General features: G+C 38.7%; 1 protein-coding gene across 1 annotated transcript in view; it reads left to right on the top strand.

Moving 5' to 3' along the window:
• Positions 1-8,897: 8,897 nt before the first annotated feature.
• The window catches only part of ctnnbl1 (catenin, beta like 1), a 64,232-nt gene continuing 49,258 nt past the window's right edge, over positions 8,898-23,871 (top strand). The window contains exons 1-4 of the mRNA XM_038304906.1: positions 8,898-9,047; positions 14,935-15,156; positions 23,392-23,498; positions 23,639-23,778. Coding sequence (XP_038160834.1) covers positions 9,018-9,047; positions 14,935-15,156; positions 23,392-23,498; positions 23,639-23,778 — 499 coding nt within the window. The 5' untranslated portion in view covers positions 8,898-9,017. The remainder of the gene's footprint in view (positions 9,048-14,934; positions 15,157-23,391; positions 23,499-23,638; positions 23,779-23,871) is intronic.

The following is a 23,871-nucleotide window of genomic DNA, read 5'->3' as shown; positions in this document are numbered from 1 at the left end:
GGACCTCTGAGTCTGCTTGTTCCCATTCTGATCTGTTTGCCTGACCTCTTTGGACTTCTGATGGATTTTGCCTGTTGACTAAACCTGGATCTCTTTCCTTACACAGACCTGGATATCCCTTTGGTACCTCTTCGGATCTCTGATATTCTGGCTCGGACTCCTGTGAACCTCTTCAACACCGGCTCTGGCTTCGTCCTTTGGATTGTCTTGCCTTCCTTCATCTAACTGGATCTGATCTCCTGCCAGTTCTGCAGTCTTAATCGCCTATGACCTGTGGGTAGCATTGGCTGGGTGGTGCAGTGCGTCGTGCTTTTAGCCACCTCTTCCTCTGGACACAGACTGAACTTTAAAGTGCTGACAAATGTTTGTTTTAATTCATGTCAACTGTTGTTCTTCATTAACTTTTAAAACTAATTTAGCATTATTCCTACTTTTTTTTTTATAAATTAGGAGAATAAAGTCATAACGTATAAGAATAAATTCATGATATAATGGGACAAAAAGTGGTTTGGTTTTATGATATCACTTTGGAGGAGGCTGTAGGAAGGCAACAACCCAGCTGAAGTACTGCTAGGTTGTGTCTGTTCAAAAAACCCTGCAGTTCCACCTTTCTGTTCCATCTTTGAGCAAGGGGGAACAAAAGCAGCACTGCCAGAGCCCTGCAAAATGACCTCCAGCAGGCCACATATGTCTATGCCTGCACAAAGGGTTGGAAATCGACTCTGCGAGAATAGTACGAAAACTCTTTTTTTCTCTCTTAGTTTATAAATTTTCCTTGTATTTTCAGTTTTTTTTACATAGTTTAGTTGAATGTTCCACACCTAGAGTTTTCTTACGTATTCTAAGTATCATCCATCCATCGATTTTCTGACACGCTTTATCCCAAGCAGGGTCACAAGGGGTGCTGGTGCCTATCTACAGCTGTCAACAGCCTAGACAGGTCGCAAGTCCATCGTAGGACAACACAGAGACAAACAGGACAAACAACCATTCACAACTAAGGAGAATTTAGAGATGCCAATTAACCTAACATTCATGTTTTTGGACTGTGGGAGGAAGCCGGAGTACCCAGAGAGAACCCACACATGCTCAGGGAGAATATGCAAACTTTGTGCATCCTTGTTGTTCTTTAGTTTTAAATAGATGGATATATTGTAAGACTACTTGTATTTGAATAGATCTCAAAAGAAGGAAAAATAAACGGTTTATTTGGCGCAAAATACAGAATAATAAGTTATTTTAGGGTTGTTTTTTTTACAGGACTGTAAATAGCTGTTTGATTAATTAAATGTCAGGAGTTTTTTAACCATCTTGTCCCATTTATGTCTCATCCACAATTTATGCATAAATTACTCTACTTCTATGTCCAGAGTAGACGAACAGTGAGATGTGTTCATATAAACAGTCTGAAGGTTACCTTGCAAATATTTCTTAACCATAGAAGCTTTTCCTGATTTATGCTGCTGTGGCTTTAAACTAAGCTACTGCTTCCAATACACAAGGGAGTTCAGATTAATGAATTGAATGAATTTTCATGCCTCCGAGGAGCTGCTAATCCAACTAAATGCTTTCATCACTATCAGCCTTTTGGATTAGTTTTTGTGTCACATCTTGTTCTAAATTCTCTTTCAGAGGCCTTCACAGCAGTAAAGCACACACTTAGTGTGGGCGGGTTTGTGACTGTGGTTAAATCAACACACAAGTTGCTCTGATTAGCCTCCCACTGGTCTGCTATCACCCAAAGGCATAGGCCACCACCACAGCGCCCACAGCCATCATATTTGTAGAACAGATCAAATTCTGTGACTATCTCTACCTGCTACTTCACACCTCCTGCTCTTCCAGTTTTCTTCTTTTCTCTCCATCTCTACCTCTGCACTGCACCCACAATATCCACATCTTTTAGCTTTTCTTGTTTTCTTTCTAAATTAACTCAGCAACCTATCAAATGTTGTTTTAAACATCAAACCTGAACAAATGGAAACACTATATGTAATTTCTATGGGGCTTAAAGAAGCTCTAAAAAACTGAATCACTGAGAACCTTTTTAAGGCCTCGCTGGCCTTATATCTCACCTGAAGGCAGACTCTGTAAAGTATTACAGAAATTGACCCCAGAAATAGTCATATTTGAAATTTCTTTGCTTTAATCTGTTTCTTTGCCTCTGGCTACAAGTAAGCCCATTTATCAAAACTAACCAGGTTAAGTCATTTTAGTCAAGTATAAAATGTTATGTGGAATATAAACCAATCCTGCATACAGAACTGGTGTAACACGGAAGGGTTTGTAGACTTTCCTCTCACCAACACTTTTCCTAATGGCATTTTATATTTTCTACATATTATTTGTTAAAAAGTCATCTATTACATGATGGGCAAACCCTGAGCATAACGCTGCCACCCCTGTGCTTCATAGTTCATGAGCCCACAGGAAACGTTAAAGTTTTTGTCTTTAACAATCTGGAATTTGAGGTTTTCTCCTCCTCTTTCCTTTGACTTTACGTGGCTGCAGGACTTTTTTTCCCACTGTGGATAATGACACTCTTACCAACTTCAGCCAACATCTTTTCAAGATCTTTTGCTTTTGTTCTGGGTTGATTAACACGTTTTGCAACACAAGACGTTCATCTCTGAGACGCAGAGCCCTCCTTCCTGAACAGCATGATGCCATAACATCACCATGGTGTTCTCAGTCACATTTTATTGTTTTAAAAGACAAACCTGTGACATTTAGCTATATAATTGTTGTAAGTAAAACAGATATGTGAAGATCCAAAGTTCTCCTCCTGGTTTGTTGACAGATTTATCTTATTTTAGAGACGTTCTACAAGAAGGGGTGTGTTATAGAACTGCAGAGCTTATTGATTATTATCTACAGCTATCTATCATATATAAAATATAAAATACATAAAAGATAACTATGATATTGTTGATGTGATAAAAAAAACATATACATGTAAGGTAAACATGTAGAACTAGTAGGGATGGAGACTGTTTGTCTCTAAAGGTATGAATGATAAGCTTAGTGGCTCATCTGTTTTTGAGGAACTTGTAGGTCCACACATGGCACCAAGTAGGAGCCTGAAATCATCCGTTGATCAACATGCAGCGGTTTTATGGACATCTCTATCGTCTCTTCCTGCCTAAAGTTCTTAATTAAAAGACAAAACATCCCCTGTCAGAAATATTAACGGGGGAGTGGCGGCCTAGTGGTTAAGGCATAAAGCTTGGAATCCAGAGATCCAAAGTTCGAGCCCCTCTTCCACAGACTGCCACTCTGGCTCCCTGAGCAAAGACCCTTAACCCCACCCTGCTCACCAGGTGCCGCACAATGGCAGCCTACCGCTCCCAAAGGGGATGGTTTAAATGCAGAGAGTTGTGTTTTCTTGGTGATTATCCATTGGACAAGAGTTGTAAGCATATACCCAAGTTGTGATGGAATCACTCCAGGTGTGTTTTTTTTTTTTTTTTTGGTTTGGGAGGAGAGTGTTGGCCTAGTGGGTTAGAGCAGTGAGCTAGTGCCCTTAAAAGGTTGCACGTACCCAGTTCCATCCCCACAAACTGCCACTCTGGGTCCTTCAGCAAGACCCTTAACCCCAAACTGCTCCCCGGGCACCACACAATGGCAGCCCACTGCTCCCCAAGGGGATGGGTTAAAAGCAGAAGTAAATTTTTCCCATGTGAGATCAATAAAGTTCAAATTATATCAGGAGAGTAGCAGCCTAGTGGTTAGGGCATATAGCTTGGAATCCTGAGGTTCTGAGTTTGAGCCCCACTACCACAGACTACCACTCTGGGCCCCTGAGCAAAAGACCCTTAACCCTACGCTGCTCCCTTGGTCCCCACGATGGCAGCCCACTGTTCCCCAAGGGGACTGGTTCATTTCGTACTTGTGATAGTGTAGGGATAATAAAAAAAAAAAAATCAATAATAAAAACTTTAAAAAAAGTTATTGATGACACCAGATCTGGACTCCCATTATTCTCCAGGAGTCCAGAACAAGGCTGAATCAATTGCAGCAGATCCCAATGCACTGTCAGCCTTCATCTGAAAGATGATACAGGAAAGTTTTATATAAAACAAATGGACCTAAAATGTCGTGAAGTCAATCATTCTACTGCATTCAGACACAAACACACATTTACAGACACACCTAACATAGTCAATAAATAAATATTCTACAAGCTCATTTCATTGAAAGCTTTGACACAAGTTGTACTTTGTGTTAACTCCACATGCTACAACGGCTCTAACTTTCCTCTTCCAGCTTTTTCTCTATGGGCTCTATGAGTTCTTCTAATGTTGTTTAAATTTTTTAAGGCTCCACCTAAGTTTCCTTTTTTTCCTTTTAGTTCCCATATGTCAATCATTGATAAGCCCAACTCTGCTCCAGTGCTAAAGCTTTAAAAAAAATATATACTAGTCAAGTTTTTAAAGAGGAACAACATGTCAAGACTGTTTAGTAGTTTTTCATTTCTTGTTCCAATTCATATCTCTCACCCAGGATACGTCGTCAGAATTTGGTGGATTTTGATCAAGACCGACTGTGTCCATCATCTGGTTTTATAAAATTGGGATGTTTACTCATGGCAGCACAAATGGACCAAAACGGAGAGGGAATCCTCCTCTGCAACACTGCACTGGTACTCATTATAAATGGATTTAAGTCTGCATCTTTAAAAAAAAACATTATGTGGTGAACTGCACACAGATGTGGACTCCAGCTCTATCAACTGTTCAGTTTGAAACAGGTTAAAAGGGGACTGAGTAATATTTAAAACTATATTTAAATGTAAAAAAACAAGCTTTGCTTTGACATTACTTGCACTTAATAAAGTTTAGTAACTTTGGGTTTCCACAAGGCCTGCTGGATGAAATTACTTTGCAACAAAAAATATTTGTGTTCATAAGATGTGATATGATGGAATAATCTTTGAGGAAAAGATCATGTCTTTGATTTCTTTGAACACGTCCTTCCACTAAAACAGTTGACTAAAGCTGTCATTTTGTGGTTATATTGCTTATCTTCCAGTTTTTTTTTTTTTCATAAACACAGATGAACACAGAGAAATAATTCTCAAAATACCACTGATGGAATAACAGTATAAAGAGAAAGCTTAAAAGGAGAGAGGGACTTCTCCTGTGTTCAAGTAGGCCACTATTGACAGTTATGAAGGCACAACAAATGGCTTTTAAAACACAAAGGGAATGAAAAAAAAATATCTAACACAGTATCAGGAAATCATTGCTTCAACCATTGTTCACCGAAAGATGGAAACGTGGTGTCATATTGTAGATGTAATAGGCAGAGGTTGACAAGTGGTCTCTTAGGATGGATGTCATCTTTACTCACCTTCACCACAGAAGAAACAATAACAGTGCATAACACACATCCACTTGTTTTATATTTGCTTATTCTGGGCATGGAGCTCCTTGTTACATTGGTGTCCTGCAAAAAAGCAAAGACTCTTGGTGTCACCTATGACCAGGATGTGCCAATTAAATATATCAAGTCAGTTTCCGGGAGTTCGTCTCTGACTCTGAGTGATGCACACAAACAAACCCATTTATGTATTTTATTTCAGAGCTTGACTTGAAATAAAAATGGTTTAACAGAGCACAAACTGTACTTTTAATGTGTCTGTATTCAGTTTAACAAATATTGTGTTAAATCATTTTCTGAACCGGAGCTTATTGAAGTTTTTCAATAGAAATAAAGAGAAATAGCCCTTAATCAAGTCAAAATCGTAATTACTTTATAATTGTTCAACTGTTTTCGGAGAAGTTCCACTTTTATTCAGGGTTATTATGTCCAGACAAAGAAAAAAAAACAGAAATAATTCTAAAACTATACCTGATTTGCAAGCATCTAAATTTAATTTACATAACTAAACGTTTTTGTAACAAGAATAGAAATATTAGAACTTTTTTTAGTAAATCATAGACATTATAACACTTTTGCTGCTTTAAAATGCATATTCTAGTTAATTTCACATCTATTTTTGCTTGCACACTCTCTCTTTCCCATAATAGAGTGCTTTTTCCCTTGTGTGGTCTGGCGTCAGGCTTCGGTACCTTTCTTTTGAATGTTGTTGCTATTGCTGCGTCACAGATCAATGGCCAGAGACTAGAGTGGCAACAGAGGCGTCTCCTCTCCTAGATTTCCTGATGATGCTCATTGAAAGGGGGATTTTCTGCTTGTCTAGAACAGTGAGACATCAGGGTATATAAATTTCTACTGTTATGAATGGAGTGAAATTGAACCCACCGGACCAGGATTTAATGCTTGTGGGCTGAAAGCCATTGTTAGCACTAACTTATATAAATGCTTACAAATTAATAAAAAGACTATTAACCTTCTTCAAATATCAATTGATTATTGACAAAGCTAATAATCCATGTACACACAAACAATACCATTTGACATGACTTTAGGCAATTATAGTAAATTATTTGAAAAAAGTTTAAGCTTTTGGACTTGTGGATTTTTATTCCATTTTGACATGCTCTGTTCTGCAGTTTAATAAAAGATCATCTAGTATGGATTGAATTGTGTTCAATTACTGTTGCAAACAATACAATATAAGTTTAATGCTGTATAAAAAAAGTAATCCAGATATGAAACTTTGAGAAACCTTTATAATAGAAACAGATGTCAACAAGGGGGGTGAGGTTGCTTGAGAACCTAAATGCAGAGATGAGTGTTTGTTGGTTTAATCCAAACTGAGGCAAATATCCAAAAAACAAAAAATACCTTGAAACAAAAAAACCCGGCAAAAATCATGGAATACTCACGTGGAAAGCCAGAGACAAGGATTTTCATTGATTCCACAATGTAATTCATGGGATAATAGCAAAATGTCTTCACTGCTCACTACTGAGGAAAGCATGCACAAAAATGGAAAAGGTTGTGATCTGTGAAACTCAGTTTGAAACAAATGTAATTCGTAATAGATATATGAAACACAAAAAGAAAACAGACATATATAAATATATGCTTATCTGTAAAAATAAAATTGGGATACCAAATTACAAAACTAAAATCTGGAAAAAAGTTCCTTTAAAAAGCTTTTTTATATGGAAAAGGTTTTTAAAAGTTTAACTTGTGTTTAGTATTTTTTTCTTTTTCTAATTTTAACTTACAAAATGTGTCATCTTGCCTGCACAAATAAAAGAAAACAATGGAACCAAATTCACTTCATAGTATTGTTAAGGAACAATAGTGAACTGGTAAATTGGTCATTAATGAATGGCGGGAAAAAAGGCTAAATTCAACAAATGCAATATTGTCAAGGACCTTATAGTTTATTATGGTGCTGCATGGCTGATGACATATAAAAAATTTGTTCCTCTGACTCTATCAAAGCCCAAAACATGGCGTATCAGAGGTGGGTCGTAAAACAATATAGGAAAGTAGCTTATCTGATGATACTCCATTTCTTAAACAAAAACAACATTGCAAACAAATGGCACCACCATGCTTTTAGAAAGAACGAAAGCTGGTAAAGGCAGTGTAAACCTTTAGGTGATGATCTGCCGAGGAACCTTTGATCCAGGATATTACTTTGATACATATCTTGTAGGTACGGTATATAGAAATTGTCAAAAGCAAGCAGACGCTTTACAGGAAATTGTATGCCCTGATTGCTGTGTTGACTTTTATCTGAATAATGCAGTCTGCCATCAAGTAAAATGGTTCTGAAATGGTTTGACCAAGACACAATCGCTTTTCATTTGACCTCAAATTCCTCACATCTCAGTCAAATCAAATATCTTTAAAATGACAAAAAGACGGTTTGAGGGAGGCTGATAGACACCCCCACATTTCACCTTAGTAGAAAACTGCTGAAACTTGGTCCCAGAAATGACAACAACACTTATAGGATAGGAGGGTCTTTAGCTTGAAGGATCAGAGATTATTTGGTTCTAAAACAGGCACATCACACTGTTAGATTCTTGATAACAATCATTTTAGATCTACATTTCTTATTAAAAATGGTCACAATCTACATTTGAAGCAATGCCTTTCTAGATGAACAATTGCGATCCTTCAGAAAATGATTTATTTCATTCTTCACAAAGAAAATAAAGTTTTCAAATTTAAAGACTGCTTAATGTATTTTATCTCTGAGCAGAAAGTCCAACTGAGATTAAAATCTGTTATACCAACAAGACCTTACCAAGGTAGCATCTATAGAAATGATAATATAACACAAAGATAATGCAAAATAGACACAAAAGTACAAATTATTATTAGTCTAATTAAAACTAAGTGAACTCTCACACTTGTCATGATGACCTTGAAATAATCATGGATATACATTTTTATAATTGAAACACATTTTTGAAGCTCAAAGACCACACATAAATAATATTAAACCTTTTAAGAGAGATTGTTGACCCATGGGAACACTATAGCAAATACTTTACACAGTAAAGCAGAGAGGACAGCCATCGTTATACATCAATATATATAGATATATCTAGTCTAGGTTGGACCAGTGTACATGCAGCACCTTTAGAAATGCAGCAAATTTTTAATGAATGTTAAAAATGTAAATAAATAATATAATAAAAAAAAATCTCTGATAAAAGGGAACTGATGTTTCACATAATACAAACTGTGCTTTTAATCGGTCTGTATTTAGGGGAACAAATGTATTTTCGTTAAATAATATTCTGAACTAGAGCTAATTGAAGTTTTGAAATTAAAAATAATCGAGTTTAAATCTGAATTAACTGCTTATGATCCCTGTAACTCAATGTCAGACAAACTATACTTTCATGTCCAGCTAAACGAACAATAAATAAATAAAACAATATATTTATAAGGTCATTATTTTCCTCAAAACAACCACACAGGAAACGTAAACGTCTTTCCCTGCGTTTTACGACAAATATAACGCTTTGCGGCGCTTTACGGCAGGCATGCTTGTTGTTAGCTGAAAGGAAGCTAGTCGTGCCAAAATTCGCTCTTAGCCACAACAGAACTGCGATACACGCGTTTAACCAGCGGAAATGGATGTCGGAGAACTCTTAAACTATCAGGTACTTGTTCTTATTTCACAGTTAATGTAGGTTTGCTTTGTTCACGTATCCCTTCCTTGCAGATAACAGTCTGCTCCAAGTTCCAAATCATAGAGAAGACTCTTATTTTGAATCACTGGTTACATCTTTCTGCTTTATATATCATTATAGAAATGTGTCATCTTAAAACCCACGCGACCGTTAATCAAGTTGACTCGTCAAGTGCGCGTTAGGGTACTATTCAGGGATAAAACGGCGTAAACTATGAATACATTCACTACTTGTTCCATTTACCTGCTTTGTTTTAATTATAGCGTCGGCAAATGTACAGCATTGTATAAAGTGACAAACCACCAGTATTATCTTTTCTACTACAGCCTTGATTTGCCTCTTTAATAGTGTTGTAGTCACTTTAAAGAAGCAGCCTCTATGTGCAGCTGAGCCTCTTTGCTTTGGTAGTCTAATTGTTACTGATTCATAGGTTAGAATCTGTTGGCTAAACAAATGAAGAAATGCCTTCTGTGCAAATGTAAATGAGTAGAGAAACCAAAGTTTGAGAATCTGTTGAAATAAACATTGATCACTACAATGTTGTACTCTGTGTGTAATAATACAGAAGTTTCTGTCTGATCCCCAATGAATTAAATTGAGTCTTTAATCAATGTTTTGAGGTATTATACATAGTGTTGCACCGATACCAGTATCAGTATCGATCCAGCATTAAAATGGTGGTATAGGAATCGCCGAGTACTGACAAATAGGGCACCGATACCATTTTGAGAGACACAAGTTTATTTAACTATTGTCACCCATTCCAGGTAGGCAATAAAAGGTTCTACTGGATTAACTTTGTTTTAGTCTTTTTTAGGGTTGTCAAAAGTATCGAAACTCAAAAAAGCAACGATACTGAAGTGTTGTATCCGGATACAATACTCGTTTTTAAAAGTATCGATACAGTGCCGTCACCAGTGGCACCTAAGCAGTCATTCATCTAAAGTGCAGAATAGAGGAAAATGCACTTTCAGAACACTGTGTGATTGAATAATTCTGTGCTCTTTTCAGTTTCAGACTTTTTTTTGTAAGAAGTGCAGCTGCTGAGAATTATTTTTGTTTCTTAACCGGTTTGGTTAGTGTCACTGTTATGTGTGCAAAGCATAGCCAAGGAAGGAACACTCAATTTTAATTTTATACGTTTTTTATCAAGCTTGCTTAATATTATGCACAGCATACAACCTTTATTGTGTTTATTTATTATATTTTATTTATTAATGAAAATATTTCTGTAGACTTTTGGAGTCTGTTTTTATCCTTGTGGTATCGAAAATGGTATCGAGTATCGAATATTTTCCTTAGTATCGGTATCGAGTTGAAAAGTTTAGTATCGTGACAACCCTAGTCTTTTTACTGCTTCACAAAGGTAGGCAGCAGCTTGACAAAGCCATGATGGCAATTATTTTACATCCAAGTATTATGCAGTTCTTCATATATATATATATATATATATATATATATATATATATATATATATATATATATATATATATATATATATATATATATATTAGGGGTGGAACGGTTCACAAAATCCCCGGTTAGGTTCGGTTCACGGTTTCGTGGTCACGGTTTTCGGTTCGATTCGGTATATGTTGATTGTTACACCGAAATCCCATAAAAAATTATGAAATTAATGAAAAAATCCCCCAAAAATATTTTAAATGATCCGCAGAAACCCTGGATCATTTCCGTATGTTTTGCTGCTTTGAATTTAATCATCTCGTGCATGCTCTCTACCATCTCCAAGGGACTCAGAGGGGAGCGGACGGGAGCCACAGGGGAGGCTGTAGGCTTTGCTTTGAGCAGCTGGTCTGGAGCGCAGCGGGGTGGAGCGGGGGTTGCTGACGGAGTATGAGGGATTTCGGGGTTAGCATGACATGTTGGTCATGTTGCTGTTAGCATAAACAAAATGTGTTGCACAATGCTTGCACACTGTTGCACTTTTATCCACAACTTTCTTTCCGCCGTCATCGTAGGTCACTCTAAATTCAAAGCGCTCCCATACAGCAGACCTATAAAGTGCTGCTGGCGCGTCTTCGAACTCCTGTTCTTTCCCACTCGCCTTACCCACACAATTCTCCACAACAACTTTTTTCCCTGCTACGCTGCTTCGCTTCTTCTTCTTCTTGTTTACTACTGGTGGTTGGCTTTGGTCGCATTACCGCCACCTTCTGCTCTGGAGTGTAAACACTTTGCCTATGAGAAAAAGGAGCAGCGCATGAACCAAACGAAACACACGCGAACCGAAAGGTTCGGACAGTTTTCATAAATCGTCCCATCCCTAATATATAATATTATATATATATATGCTCTAGTCCATCTATGTCTTGTTCCAGTAGCCAATTTGTCATCAAGTTGCCCTGGTTCCCTAGCAACTGACGCGGACCTTGTTAACCCGGGCGACGTCTGAGCCGGTATGGCTCTTGTATTTGCGGTTTCACTCATGCCTGAGGTAGGCCACTAAGCACAAAGGACCTTGCCTAAGGGTCCACCTGGATGTCCATGCCGGGAATCGAACCCCGCCGGAGTCGTCGGTGTTACCTACCGAGCTATCCAGTTGTACACCAAGCGTAGCGAGGGAGGCCGAGGGCTAGTGAGTGTCAAGACCACTGTCCAGGATGAAACAACTAAGATCCAGGAGTACATCAGAAAGATGGTCCCCAAAGACAAATGGCTTGGTGAATACCTCAGGCAGGAGAAAACCGAAAGTGAGGACAAGAAAGAGGAGGGAGAACCATCATGGAGGGACAAGCCGCTGCACGGCGTATACCACAGACAAATAGAAGAAGTGGCTGATATCAAAAAATCCTACCAGTGGCTGGAAAAGGCTGGACTGAAGGACAGCACAGAGGCACTAATCATGGCAGCACAAGAACAGGCACTCAGTACAAGATCAATAGAGGCCAGGGTCTACCACACCAGGCAGGACCCCCGATGCAGACTGTGCAAAGATGCCTCTGAAACAGTACAGCACATAACAGCAGGGTGTAAAATGCAGGCAGGAAGTGCATACATGGAACGCCACAACCAGGTAGCTGTCATAGTGTACAGGAACATCTGCCATGAGTATGGGCTGGAAGTCCCAAGGTCAAAATGGAAGACACCTCCTAAGGTAGTTGAGAATGACCGAGCTAAGATCTTATGGGACTTCAAGATCCAGACTGACAAACAGGTAATGGCTAACCAACCAGACATCGTGTTGATCGACAAACAGCAGAAGAAGGCAGTAGTGATAGATGTGGCAATCCCAAGCGACAGCAACATCAAGAAGAAAGAACACGAGAAGCTTGAGAAATACCAAGGACTGAAGGAGGAGCTAGAAAAGATGTGGAAAGTAAGAGCAGCAGTGGTGCCAGTGGTAACTGGAGCACTGGGGGCTGTGACCCCCAAACTGGCAGAGTGGCTACAGCAGATTCCAGGTAAAACATCAGAGGTCTCTGTCCAGAAGAGCGCAGTCCTAGGAACAGCTAAGATACTGCGCAGAACCCTCAAACTCCCAGGCCTCTGGTAGAGGACCCGAGCTTGAGGATGACACATACCACCCCACGAGGGGTGAGAAAACAGTTTTATATATATATATATATACACACATATCAGTTTCAAACACATGGTATCAGCCGATACTGCACAGCCAGGTATTGGTATACAGGTGCTGGTCATAAAATTAGAATATCATGAAAAAGTAGATTGATTTCAGTAATTCCATTTAAAAAGTGAAACTTGTATATTATATTCATACATTACATACAAACTCATATATTTCAGATGTTTATTTTGTTTAATTTTGATGATTACAAATGACAACAAATGAAAATCTCAAATTCATCATATCAGAAAATTAGAATATTACTGAAGACCAATAAAAACAAAGGATTTATAGAAATGTTGGCCAACTGAAAAGTATGAACATGAAAAGTATGAGCATGTACAGCACTCAGTATTTAGTTGGGCCTCCTTTGGCCTGTATTACTGCAGCAATGCGGCGTGGCATGGAGTCGATCAGTCTATGGCACTGCTCAGGTGTTATGATAGCCCAGGTTGCTCTAATAGTGGCTTTTAGCTCTTCTGAATTGTTGGGTCTGGTGTATTGCATCTTCTTCTTCACAATACCCCATAGATTTTCTATGGGGTTAAGGTCAGGAGAGTTTGCTGGCCAATTAAGAACAGGGATACCATGGTCCTTCAACCAGGTACTGGTAGCTTTGGCACTGTGTGCAGGTGCCAAGTCCTGTTGGAAAATGAAATCTGCATCTCCAAAAAGTTGGTCAGCTGCAGGAAGCATGAAGTGCTCTAAAACTTCCTGGTATGTGGCTGCGTTGACCCTGGACCTCAGAAAACACAATGGACCAACACCAGCAGATGACATGGCACCCCAAACCATCACTGACTGTGGAAACTTTACACTGGACTTCAAGCAACGTGGATGAAGTGCCTCTCTTCTTTTCCTCCAGACTCTGGGACCTTGATTTCCAAAGGAAATGCAAAATTTACTTTCATCAGAGAACATGACTTTGGACCACTCACCAGCAGTCCAGTCCTGTTTCTCTTTAGCCCAGGCAAGACGCTTCTGACGCTGTCTGTGGTTCAAGAGTGGCTTGACACAAGGAATGCGACAGCAGAAACCCATGTCTTTCATACGTCTGTGTGTGGTGGTTCTTGAAGCACTCACTCCAGCTGCAGTCCACTCTTTGTGAATCTCCCCCACATTTTTGAATGGGTTTTGTTTCACAATCCTCTCCAGGGTGCGGTTATCTCTCTTGCTTGTACACTTTTTTCGACCACATCTTTTCCTTCCCTTCGCCTCTCTATTAATGTGCTTGGACACTGAGCTCTGTGAACAGCCAGCCTCTTTAGCGATGACCTTTTGTGTCTTGCCCTCCTTGTGCAAGGTGTCGATGGTCGTCTTTTGGACAACTGTCAAGTCAGCAGTCTTCCCCATGATTGTGTAGCCTATAGAACTAGACTGAAAGACCATTTAAAGGCTTTTGCAGGTGGTTTGAGTTAATTAGCTGATTAGAGTGTGGCACCAGGGGCCATCAATTTTGAACCTTTTCACAATATTCTAATTTTCTGATATGATGAATTTGAGATTTTCATTTGTTGTCATTTGTAATCATCAAAATTAAACAAAATAAACATCTGAAATATATGAGTTTGTATGTAATGTATGAATATAATATACAAGTTTCACTTTTTAAATGGAATTACTGAAATCAATCTACTTTTTCATGATATTCTAATTTTATGACCAGCACCTGTAGGGGCCAAAAAATGGCATCAGCACAACGCTAGTTATACATTTGAATGTCATGTTTTCCTATGATTGTTCACCATTTTGTAGTCTGATGTGAAGTAAAGTTGGTTTAAAGAAGTAGGATTATTTAAGTGTGGGTTGGGGTAACAAGTAGTGAGAACTGCAGAAAGGTTTATCAGGGCTCTTCTTCCCTCCATAATAGACATATCATCCCAGTGCCGCGTGTCCTGAGCCCGTAACTTTATCAATGACCTCTCACACCCCCACCATGGACTGTTCTCCCTGCTGCCTTCTGGGAATGGGCTTCGCAGCATCCGATGCAGGTCCAGCAGATTCCAACAGGTTCTTCCTCACTGCCATCAGACAGCTGAATGTTGAAAAAACTCTAAATCATGTCACAGACTCTCACTGACCATATCAATGCGTTTTTTGCACTATGTTTCTTTTCTCTCTCTTAATGTTTACTTTTGATCACTGCTGCACTTTAAGAAATGAAAATGTCATGAGAGCTGCGCATAATGAAATTTATTTTAAATGACTATAAAAGTTTTCTAAGTTTCTAAGTCCAAGTCTCTAATTTAATTTTTTCTTCACCTTTAGCCTGACAGAGGAGCCAAGCGTCTGAGGGCAGATGATGGAGGAGCTGCAGGAGGAGAAGAAAACTCCAGAGGAGGGAAGCAGCAGAGAGGTTTGGGAGCCAGGGAGGCCAGCAGATACAGAGAAATGGACGGAGGTGTTGAAGTGAAGGAAACGGAAGAGCCAGCCGGAGACAAAAACACGATTTTAGAAAAACTGATGGACCAGGATGGGGAAGAACCTGAGGTGAGGAAAATTATTATGCAATTATTAGAGCTTTTACGTAAAGGTATAGTGCAGGGTGTTCTTTTTCTGGGTGGAGCATCAAAATAAGTGGTTCCTAATTGTGAATCATTATGCTGATATGTTTACATAAGGCTATGTACTCGTCCCCATTTTCACTTATCTGACATAACGGAAAAATTCCAAATCTTCTTTAGGAAAGTAAGCTTGTATTTGTGATGCAAACAGCAACTTTTAAACAACCCTGTAACGAGCTTTAATAGGCAATCCCTTCCAGGAGCGGTTACAGGGTTGTTGTTTTTTTTTTTTTTTTTTTTTTTAAGTGGAGATGATGGGTCTTTTCAAAAATTCAAGAAAATCCTCTACTATACCTTTAACTTAAAAATTGATATGGAGTTCACACTTTTTTATTTTTGGAATTATTAGTTGCCTTCCCTGAATGTAAGAATTTTATGAATGTTATTAAAACTTCGTCGTGGTGAAGAGAGAGCTGAGTCAAAAAGCGAAGCTCTCGATTTACCGGTCGATCTACGTTCCTTCCCTCATCTATGGTCATGAACTCTGGGTCATGACCGAAAGAACGAGATCGCGGATACAAGCAGCCGAAATGGGTTTCCTCCGTAGGGTGGCTGGGCTCTCTCTTAGAGATAGGGTGAGAAGCTCGGTCATCCGGGAGAGACTCGGAGTAGAGCCGCTGCTCCTCCACGTCGAGAGGAGCCAGTTGAGGTGGCTTGGGCATCTGTTTAGGATGCCTCCTGGACGCCTCCCTGGTGAGGTGTTCCGGGCACGTCCCACCGGGGGGAGGCCCCGGGGAAGACCCAGGACACGCTGGAGAGACTATGTTTCTCGGCTGGCCTGGGAACGCCTTGGGGTTCCTCCTGAAGAGCTAGAAGAAGTGGCTGGGGAGAGGGAAGTCTGGGCCTCCCTTCTTAAGCTGCTACCCCCGCGACCCGACCCCGGATAAGCGGAGGAAGATGGATGGATGGATGGATGGATGGATGGATTAAAACTTGATGATTGTTAAGTAATCCTGTGTTTACACAACAGGTATAGACAGTAATAGCAAATTTCATTGTCTGGGTTGTTGTTATTAAACCGTTAAGTGATGGGAGCTGATAGCATCCTGACCACATCATTAACTAAGAAGGAAGGTAAGAAAACAACAGCATGTTTAATTGAAGCTTTTTCAAAACAATCAATGTCCTAAAAATTATGGATAAGTTGGATAAAATTTGGCATGACTGCTCAGTATGCAGACTATTTGAAAACGAAGCGATACATGTTCAGATTTAGGACCACAACCATTAATGGCTCAAGTCAGATTTTCTTGGGAGGCTTCATAGATCGGAATTGGTATGTTCAAAGGTTTAATGGTATGTAAGAATTTTCCAACTGATATTTGTCAGTCCAACAAATGGGGATATTTTGGTGTAGATGACTGTGGCAAAAACAAGCACCTCTTCAGAGCATGTTTGCTGCACCGCTGGTAATATGGTTAACTAGCTGCGCACACTACTAAAACCGAATAAGGTTAGCTTATATATGCTTGTTTACTTGTCAAGTGGGAATAGTTTCCTCCTATCCAGTTGTTCTGACATTATACACTGCCTGGCCAAAAAAAAGTCGCCACCAAAAAAAGGGGTCACTCACTCTAATACTTTATTGGACCGTCTTTAGCTTTGATTACGGCACACATTCGCTGTGGCATTGTTTCGATAAGCTTCTGCAATGTCCAAAGATTTATTTCCATCCAGTGTTGCACTAATTAAAAAAAATGATGTGTCATGCTCCCTGAACCAGTCTCTAACAATTTGAGCCCGATGAATCCTGGCATTGTCATCTTGGAATATGCCCGTGCCATCAGGAAAGAAAAAGTCCATTGATGGAATAACCTGGTCATTCAGTATATTCAGGGAGTCAGCTGACCTCATTCTTTGAGCACATACTGTTGCTGAACCTAGACCTGACCAACTGCAGCAACCCCGGATCATAACACCGCCCCCACAGGCTTGTACAGTAGGCACTAGGCATGGTGGGTGCATCACTTCACCTGCCTCTCTTCTTACCCTGATTGGCCCATCACTCTGGAACAGGGTCAATCTGGACTCATCAGACCACATGACCTTCTTCCATTGCTCCACAGTCCAATCTTTATGCTCCCTAGCAAATTGAAGCCTTTTTTTCCGGTTAGCCTCACTGATTAGTGGTTTTCTTACGGCTACACAGCTGTTCAGTCCCAATCCCTTGAGTTCCCTTCGCATTGTGCGTGTGGAAATGCTCTTACTTTCAGTATTAAACACAGCCCTGAGTTCTACTGTTGTTTTTCTTCGGTTTGATCTCACCACACGTTTAAGTGATCGCCGATCACAATCATTCAGGATTTCTTTCCTGCCACATTTTTTCCTTGAGAATGATGGGTCCCCACTAGGGCTGCAACTAACGATTATTTTAAAAATCGATGAATCGGCCCATTATTTTTTCGATTAATCGATGAATTGGACAAAAAATATTTTTTATATTAACCTCTTTATTCCAAATTAAAAATTTTAGACAGAACAAACAAGCACACAAGTACTGGTTACTCATTAACTGTCCTGGTGCAATATGAAAAATAAATGTTTGTATTAAAACTACGCAAACTTACATGAGAAATGTAGCTGTACATCCACAAAATATAGGGTACTTTGTTTCATAAAGCACAAAAAAAGACATTTTTGTTTTTAAAAGCCCCTAAGGGGTTCAAACAATAGGTCCCCCCATTTCAACCAATGAGGTTTTTTTTAGACTAGAAGAGTTCTGCCTTTTAAGACAGGAAAGTATAGCAGTTAAAGTTTCTACTTGAGAAAATACTTAACCATAGAGATAAAAATAGCCCTGTGATTCAAATTATAATTTGTATTTGGAATAAAAATGAGAGAACTAGGGGTGCTAAAAAACGCATCCTCCAAAGACAGATATTTACATGGAAATGTGGCATATAATTAATTGACATATTACTGATCTTGCTGGATTTTATTCTGCTTTACTTCCATAAATTGCAGGATCTTCTTTACTTTATCTTTGCCAGAAGATTTAAACTTTAAAAGCCTTGCCCTCATAATTTGCAAGTTAAATTATTCATAAAGAAAATATAAATGCTGCTTAAGCTAATTCAAATGACATTAAAAGTAAAATAAGTAGCCAACCTTATCACTGTCTGTAACCTACTAACAAGGTAAGGAAAGCATCAGATGAGCTACCTGAGAAACTAACGCTACGTTTCCCCACTTTAAAACCAAACAAACATGGTCGCTCACCCTGCTGATCAGCGCTCTTCACTGCCTTCAAAGGCTCCATCATGTTTCCTTTTCAGGTGCTGCATCATGATTTGACCCTTCTCAAACAAACTAACATCTTTTCCACGACCACAGGATGTGTCTTTCAACATGGTTGTTTAGGAAATGAGAAGCAAGTCATTGCACCAGTTGGGGTTAAATGACTTGTTGCCAGCTGAAAGATAATCGCCCATGCAGTAATTATCCAATAGGAGGCTCGTACTTATTTGCTTAGTTGAGTCCAAATGGCAACTTTTTTTTTTGGCCAGGCAGTGTAGTTTTGATCATTATTCAGTTGTTTATCTAAATGCATAAAATCGAAATGACTGAAACAGGGTTTCTGTGAGTCCTTAAAAATAATTTAAAGCTATTACATAATTCTTTTTTTAATTAAGACTTTAATTAGCATCAGAATTCATTAAATGTGATTTTTGTGGCATTTAAAATTCTTTATTAAAAACAAAAAATAAAAAAAAGGTTTATAAAAACAATTTCGTCAGATATATTATATCGCAATATATCTGGGCGGAACTGCTTCCAGTTGATTGAAAAGCCTATTATTCGGAAAAAAAGATCGAGGCGGAGAGAAAGCTAGAGAACTGGAAAATGCAAATTTTGACAGAAGTGGCTGGAAAATGAGGAATTCAGGACATGACAGCAGCCTGTCGACGGTAAAGGTGACGAAGGATCTTGCTGTGTTTATATGTATATATAATCAGTCAGTCATGGGTACTTGTTGAAGGCATTAAACGTTTTTCTAAGAGCATTAAAAGAGCGTAAAAACCATTAAATTAGAGTTACTCATTCCTGGATAAACCATGTGAAAACGGGTGGAGATTTTTTTTTTCTTTTTGATGGAAAGTTGACAGCTTCACTGGATTACAGACTTTTCCTTTAAAATTTTTTTGTTGTTTAATTTAGTATTTTTTGTGTTAGAATAAAACCCATAACAGATCGACGGGCCTTTAAACAAACAACCCGCCCCCTTTATTTCAGACTGCTGTGGAAAAAGTTCTATACGAGTTGCTCATGAGCAGAAAGGTAGGATGTAGGTTGACTCTGCCTGCAGTGTGAACACAACCCAAGTCTTACCATAAAATGACCATAAACAACAGCTTTACTACATCCAAGGAACCCTCATTTAAATTCACAGTGGCAGGAAAATACATCAATATGATTTTACAGAAATATCTATCCGACATAAGACTGCAGCTGTTCAATGTTTTCAGTAATCAAAGCTGTAAGTGTAAAGTTTGTTTTACACCAGATCTGTATGAAGACGAGCTAATTCCTCAACACAGCCTCCCCTGCATTCTTCCCTGCATCAGGCTGGTTACAAACCTGTGTGTTATTTTCTAACTAACCAGCCTAATCTGTGTGTTTGATTTAATTCCTCATTTTTCAACTTTGTGCACAGTTTCATCTCTTAATAAGGACGGTTTATGTGAGGGATTCTGTTTTAAAACAATCTTGATAGTCATTTGCTATCCCTCTTTTTAGCTAACTCAGGTTTCTCAGTAGACCTACCTTTAAGCGTTTGAAAGTGACTTTTGTTGAAAGTAGACATTCACTAATTAGACTTGATGCTATTTAGCTTCATACTAATTGGATTTTCCTGGTCTTGACGTGCCTGTGTAAATTCTCAGTTATTTGGGTCATTGCAACCACAAACGGGCTTAAATTGGAAGGCAACTGAACTTTCCCTCATTTCTTCTTCCTTCCAATTTAAGCCTGCTTGTAGTCTAGTCTTAACAGTACAACCCAACTCCATTTGTTGAAAGGCCTCTGTGCGATCAAATTTAACAATATAATATTTGTAGATGTTAAAACTATAAAAAAAAAAGCATGTAAAATACGAAGAAAAGTTTTAGACATATATTAGATTATACTAGATTACACATTGTGGATTAACCGATCTATCTTCAAGCATCACACGACAACCATCACCAAGACTTCAATAATGGGGTTTTACTGGTTTTGGTTATTAACACGAACGCGACAGTGACTGCTGCAGCAGGACAGTAACACATTGTGGAAGTCACTGACTCATGATTTCCAGCCCAAAAAATTTTCATAAACTGCCTGGATATATGAAATCTCATCCAATTTGAACCAAAGTCTATTGATCTCTTGGGCCATAAATCTAAAGAAATTTTTTTTTTTACCCATAGACGGCCATCCTAAGCTGCCAGAGTGGGAAACATCCCAACCTGGCAACAATGCACGTAAGACGGGAGACGTTAGCCTTTAGATGCAAAACCCCATCATGCACCACAACATATTTTTGCAAAATATTCCAACATAAATTCGCCAAATATAAGAGGAACATCGTAGTTTGGTTTAAAGAAAGGACGGGCTATATATACTGCATGCATCATTTACGTAGTTAACATTGTATTACTTCTTGAGCTCCTTGATTTATTTACTGTCACAGGTAGGAGCTTTGGCCGGAGAGTAAGTGTTGGGGCCGGTATGATTTAAGGAGGGCCGGCCCTTTCTGTGTCTGTGTCCTTTCTGTATCCCTTAGATCTTCTCAAAGATGGATTCACAGATCCAGCTTACAATAAATAATCGACACCTCATCATGAGGCTCAGTTTTAACTTTAAGGCTGCTCTGTAGCACACTTTGCAGCTCTGTTGTCTTGCAGCAGGAAGGTCCTAGCCTAGCTTGGAGTCTCATGTTTCCCTGTGCATGAATTGGTTTTCTGGGTACGCTCTCCCTTTCCTACTTAGGTGTTAGTGTCTGTTCCTGATTGTTTCTCTATGTGTTGGGCTGCGATGTATAGGTGACCTTTCCAGGATGCGCCCGACCTTTTTGGCAATAGAAAGCTGGATAAAGGAACTAACTCTCCCTGCAGCAGCGGACGAATAGACTATAATAGCTGGTAAAAGAAGGGATAACAGTGGATTGACTTATTCTAACTCGAATTACATTTAAAATGTGCTTTTTATTGATGTGTTTTATAGACTAGAGCATTTTAGAAGCATTCAGGTAACAGGAAGTAAATAAAAGATTAGTTATCATGTGATATGTTCATTAAAACACTGCATCATTTTAGCCACTAGCGGCACTAGACTTGTTACTTACATGTTTAAAGTCACTAAAAGCAGCGGGTACCACTGCACCGTGGCAAAATAGAATAATCTCTTCAGGGTTTTAGACTCTGATATCAAACCACTTTGTAGCAACAGACTGAGAAAACATGGTGGCTCCTTGTAAATTCAATCCAAATCAGGAAAGCAAAATATGTCTGATCAGCTAATATCAGATCTAGGGCTGAAACTAAAGATTATTTTGCAAATAAGTTAATCTGTCAATTATTTTTTTCGTTTAATCGATTATTAATCAAATGGCCAAAGATTCTTTAAAGGAGACTTTCTTAGAAATTAAACTCAAACTTTTCCACTTGAGGAGTTCTGGATAGAGGATACTGACAGACACATTTTTTTTTTTTATCTTGAATGCAAATGTTGATATATTTTTCTACAATCTCAATAAAAATTGCTGCTCTAAGTGGATTACTCTGTCAGCTAAAAGCATGTTTTATAGTCTCTATACTCCAGTTAACGATTAATCGATTACTAAATTAGTTGACGATTGTTTCAATAATCTATTAATCACGATTAATCCGATTAATAGTTTCAGCTCTAATCTGATCTGTTTTAACTTTTAGCTTAGTTTGCTCTCGTGTTTAAGCGGAGCTCAGACTGCTGTAAAGTGGCGCTCTGGGTCACATGACTCATTCAGTGATGGATCCAACCCCCTCAATTTACAGTTGGGAGTTTTTGGGAAGAGCAGCTTAAACACGTGCTTAATATGATCATTGAATTTACCTCAATTTAGGTCAATACTGACTATTAGAACTTCTTTAACTATTCATAAACACAGAAACTTTACAAAATAAAACAAATTATCAATAAACAACAACTGTTGTTTATTGATAATGTCATCCAATCAGATTTAGAAAATATGTCCAAAATTTGGTCTGATTTTCTGGCAGTTCTCAGGAATATGGTTTAAATAGTTTTTTTCTTTCATTTATTAAACTGATTCCAACATGCGGCTCATTATGTCAAAATGTCAGACTCTCTTACAAGCAAATTTTCATATTTGATGGCAGATAAACATGTGTAATAAAGAAAATATTTGTGTTTGTCCATTTAACCGTCCCTTTAGTGTGTTTTTTGGATATGATATCAAAACCCCTTAAGGAATATTTGCTGTAAATTCATAGTAAACTTTATTTTTTTATATTTGGGTGGTTTATAAATAGGCTGAGAGCTTCGCTAGTTTCAGGCTGGAAAGTTATGCGATTTGCTCATGAAAAATGCATAGGAAGCCTGGGGTTTGGAGGTACACCTGATGTTTAATTTATCCTTTTTTAAAGATTTACTTGGCTGAATGATGCGCTGAATAATAAAGCCTTCTGTTTATTTATAATGCAAACCAACTTTAAAAGTTCGATGCTTCAATGCTGCTTGTTTTTTAAGAGAATCTCCTGGGTCATTGATGCCATCATGTGTCAGACATTTGAAAGCTGCACCTCTATAATTAGGTTCCTATAATCCCACTCTGCACTCGTTTTCAAAGTTTCTCTCTGTCAAGAGGTTCCCTGAGCGAAGAGCTGCATTCTTCCATAATGTCAGGCAGTTGAAATGTCCTAACTGGTCATTATCTGCCTAGCAATTTATGGCTTTTAAGCCATCAGGAGGTTAAATGGACTCCCTTTTCAGTGAAATATCCCCCGGATTGGAAAAAAAAACAAAGCGTATGTGCTCCTCTCATATAATTAAGGTCACCCCGATGGCTTCTTTGCTGTTGCAACAGCTGAAAGCTTCACTGAAAGCCTTTTTTTTTTTTCTTCCCCATCGTCTTTTTCCAACTTTTCTTTCTTGCTTCTCTACTTCTGCTCTAATCAAACAGGCCGAGCCGGTTGACGAGAGCTCAGTGAAGAAAATGATCCTGACCTTTGAGAAAAGGTCGTACAAAAACCAGGAACTGAGGATAAAGTTTCCAGACAACCCAGAGAAGTAAGACCATCATTAGTGATGCCTTTTTATTTAAGGTTGCTGTCATATACCCCTCCCATTTTTGTAGAATGCCTCACTTATGTGATGTAATCTTTTAAAACAGAGGTAACATTTCTCTCCAACTGTTTGTTTCTGATCAGGTTTATGGAGTCGGAGCTGGACCTGAATGACATCATTCAAGAAATGCACGTAATCGCCACCATGCCAGATCTCTACCACCTGCTGGTGGAGCTTAATGCCGTCCACTCTCTGCTGGGCCTTCTCAGTCATGAAAACACTGATATCCTTTTGAAACATTATTAAATAACACATTTTTATTGACTTCATTCAGCTCTATTAATGTTGGAAGAAATTGAAACAACTGTTCAGGAAA

Source organism: Cyprinodon tularosa, unplaced genomic scaffold, assembly GCF_016077235.1.
Source record: "Cyprinodon tularosa strain WSP-4 unplaced genomic scaffold, ASM1607723v1 ctg547, whole genome shotgun sequence".
Classification (NCBI taxonomy): Eukaryota; Metazoa; Chordata; class Actinopteri; order Cyprinodontiformes; family Cyprinodontidae; genus Cyprinodon; species Cyprinodon tularosa.
This window is presented reverse-complemented; position numbering and strand designations above follow the sequence as displayed.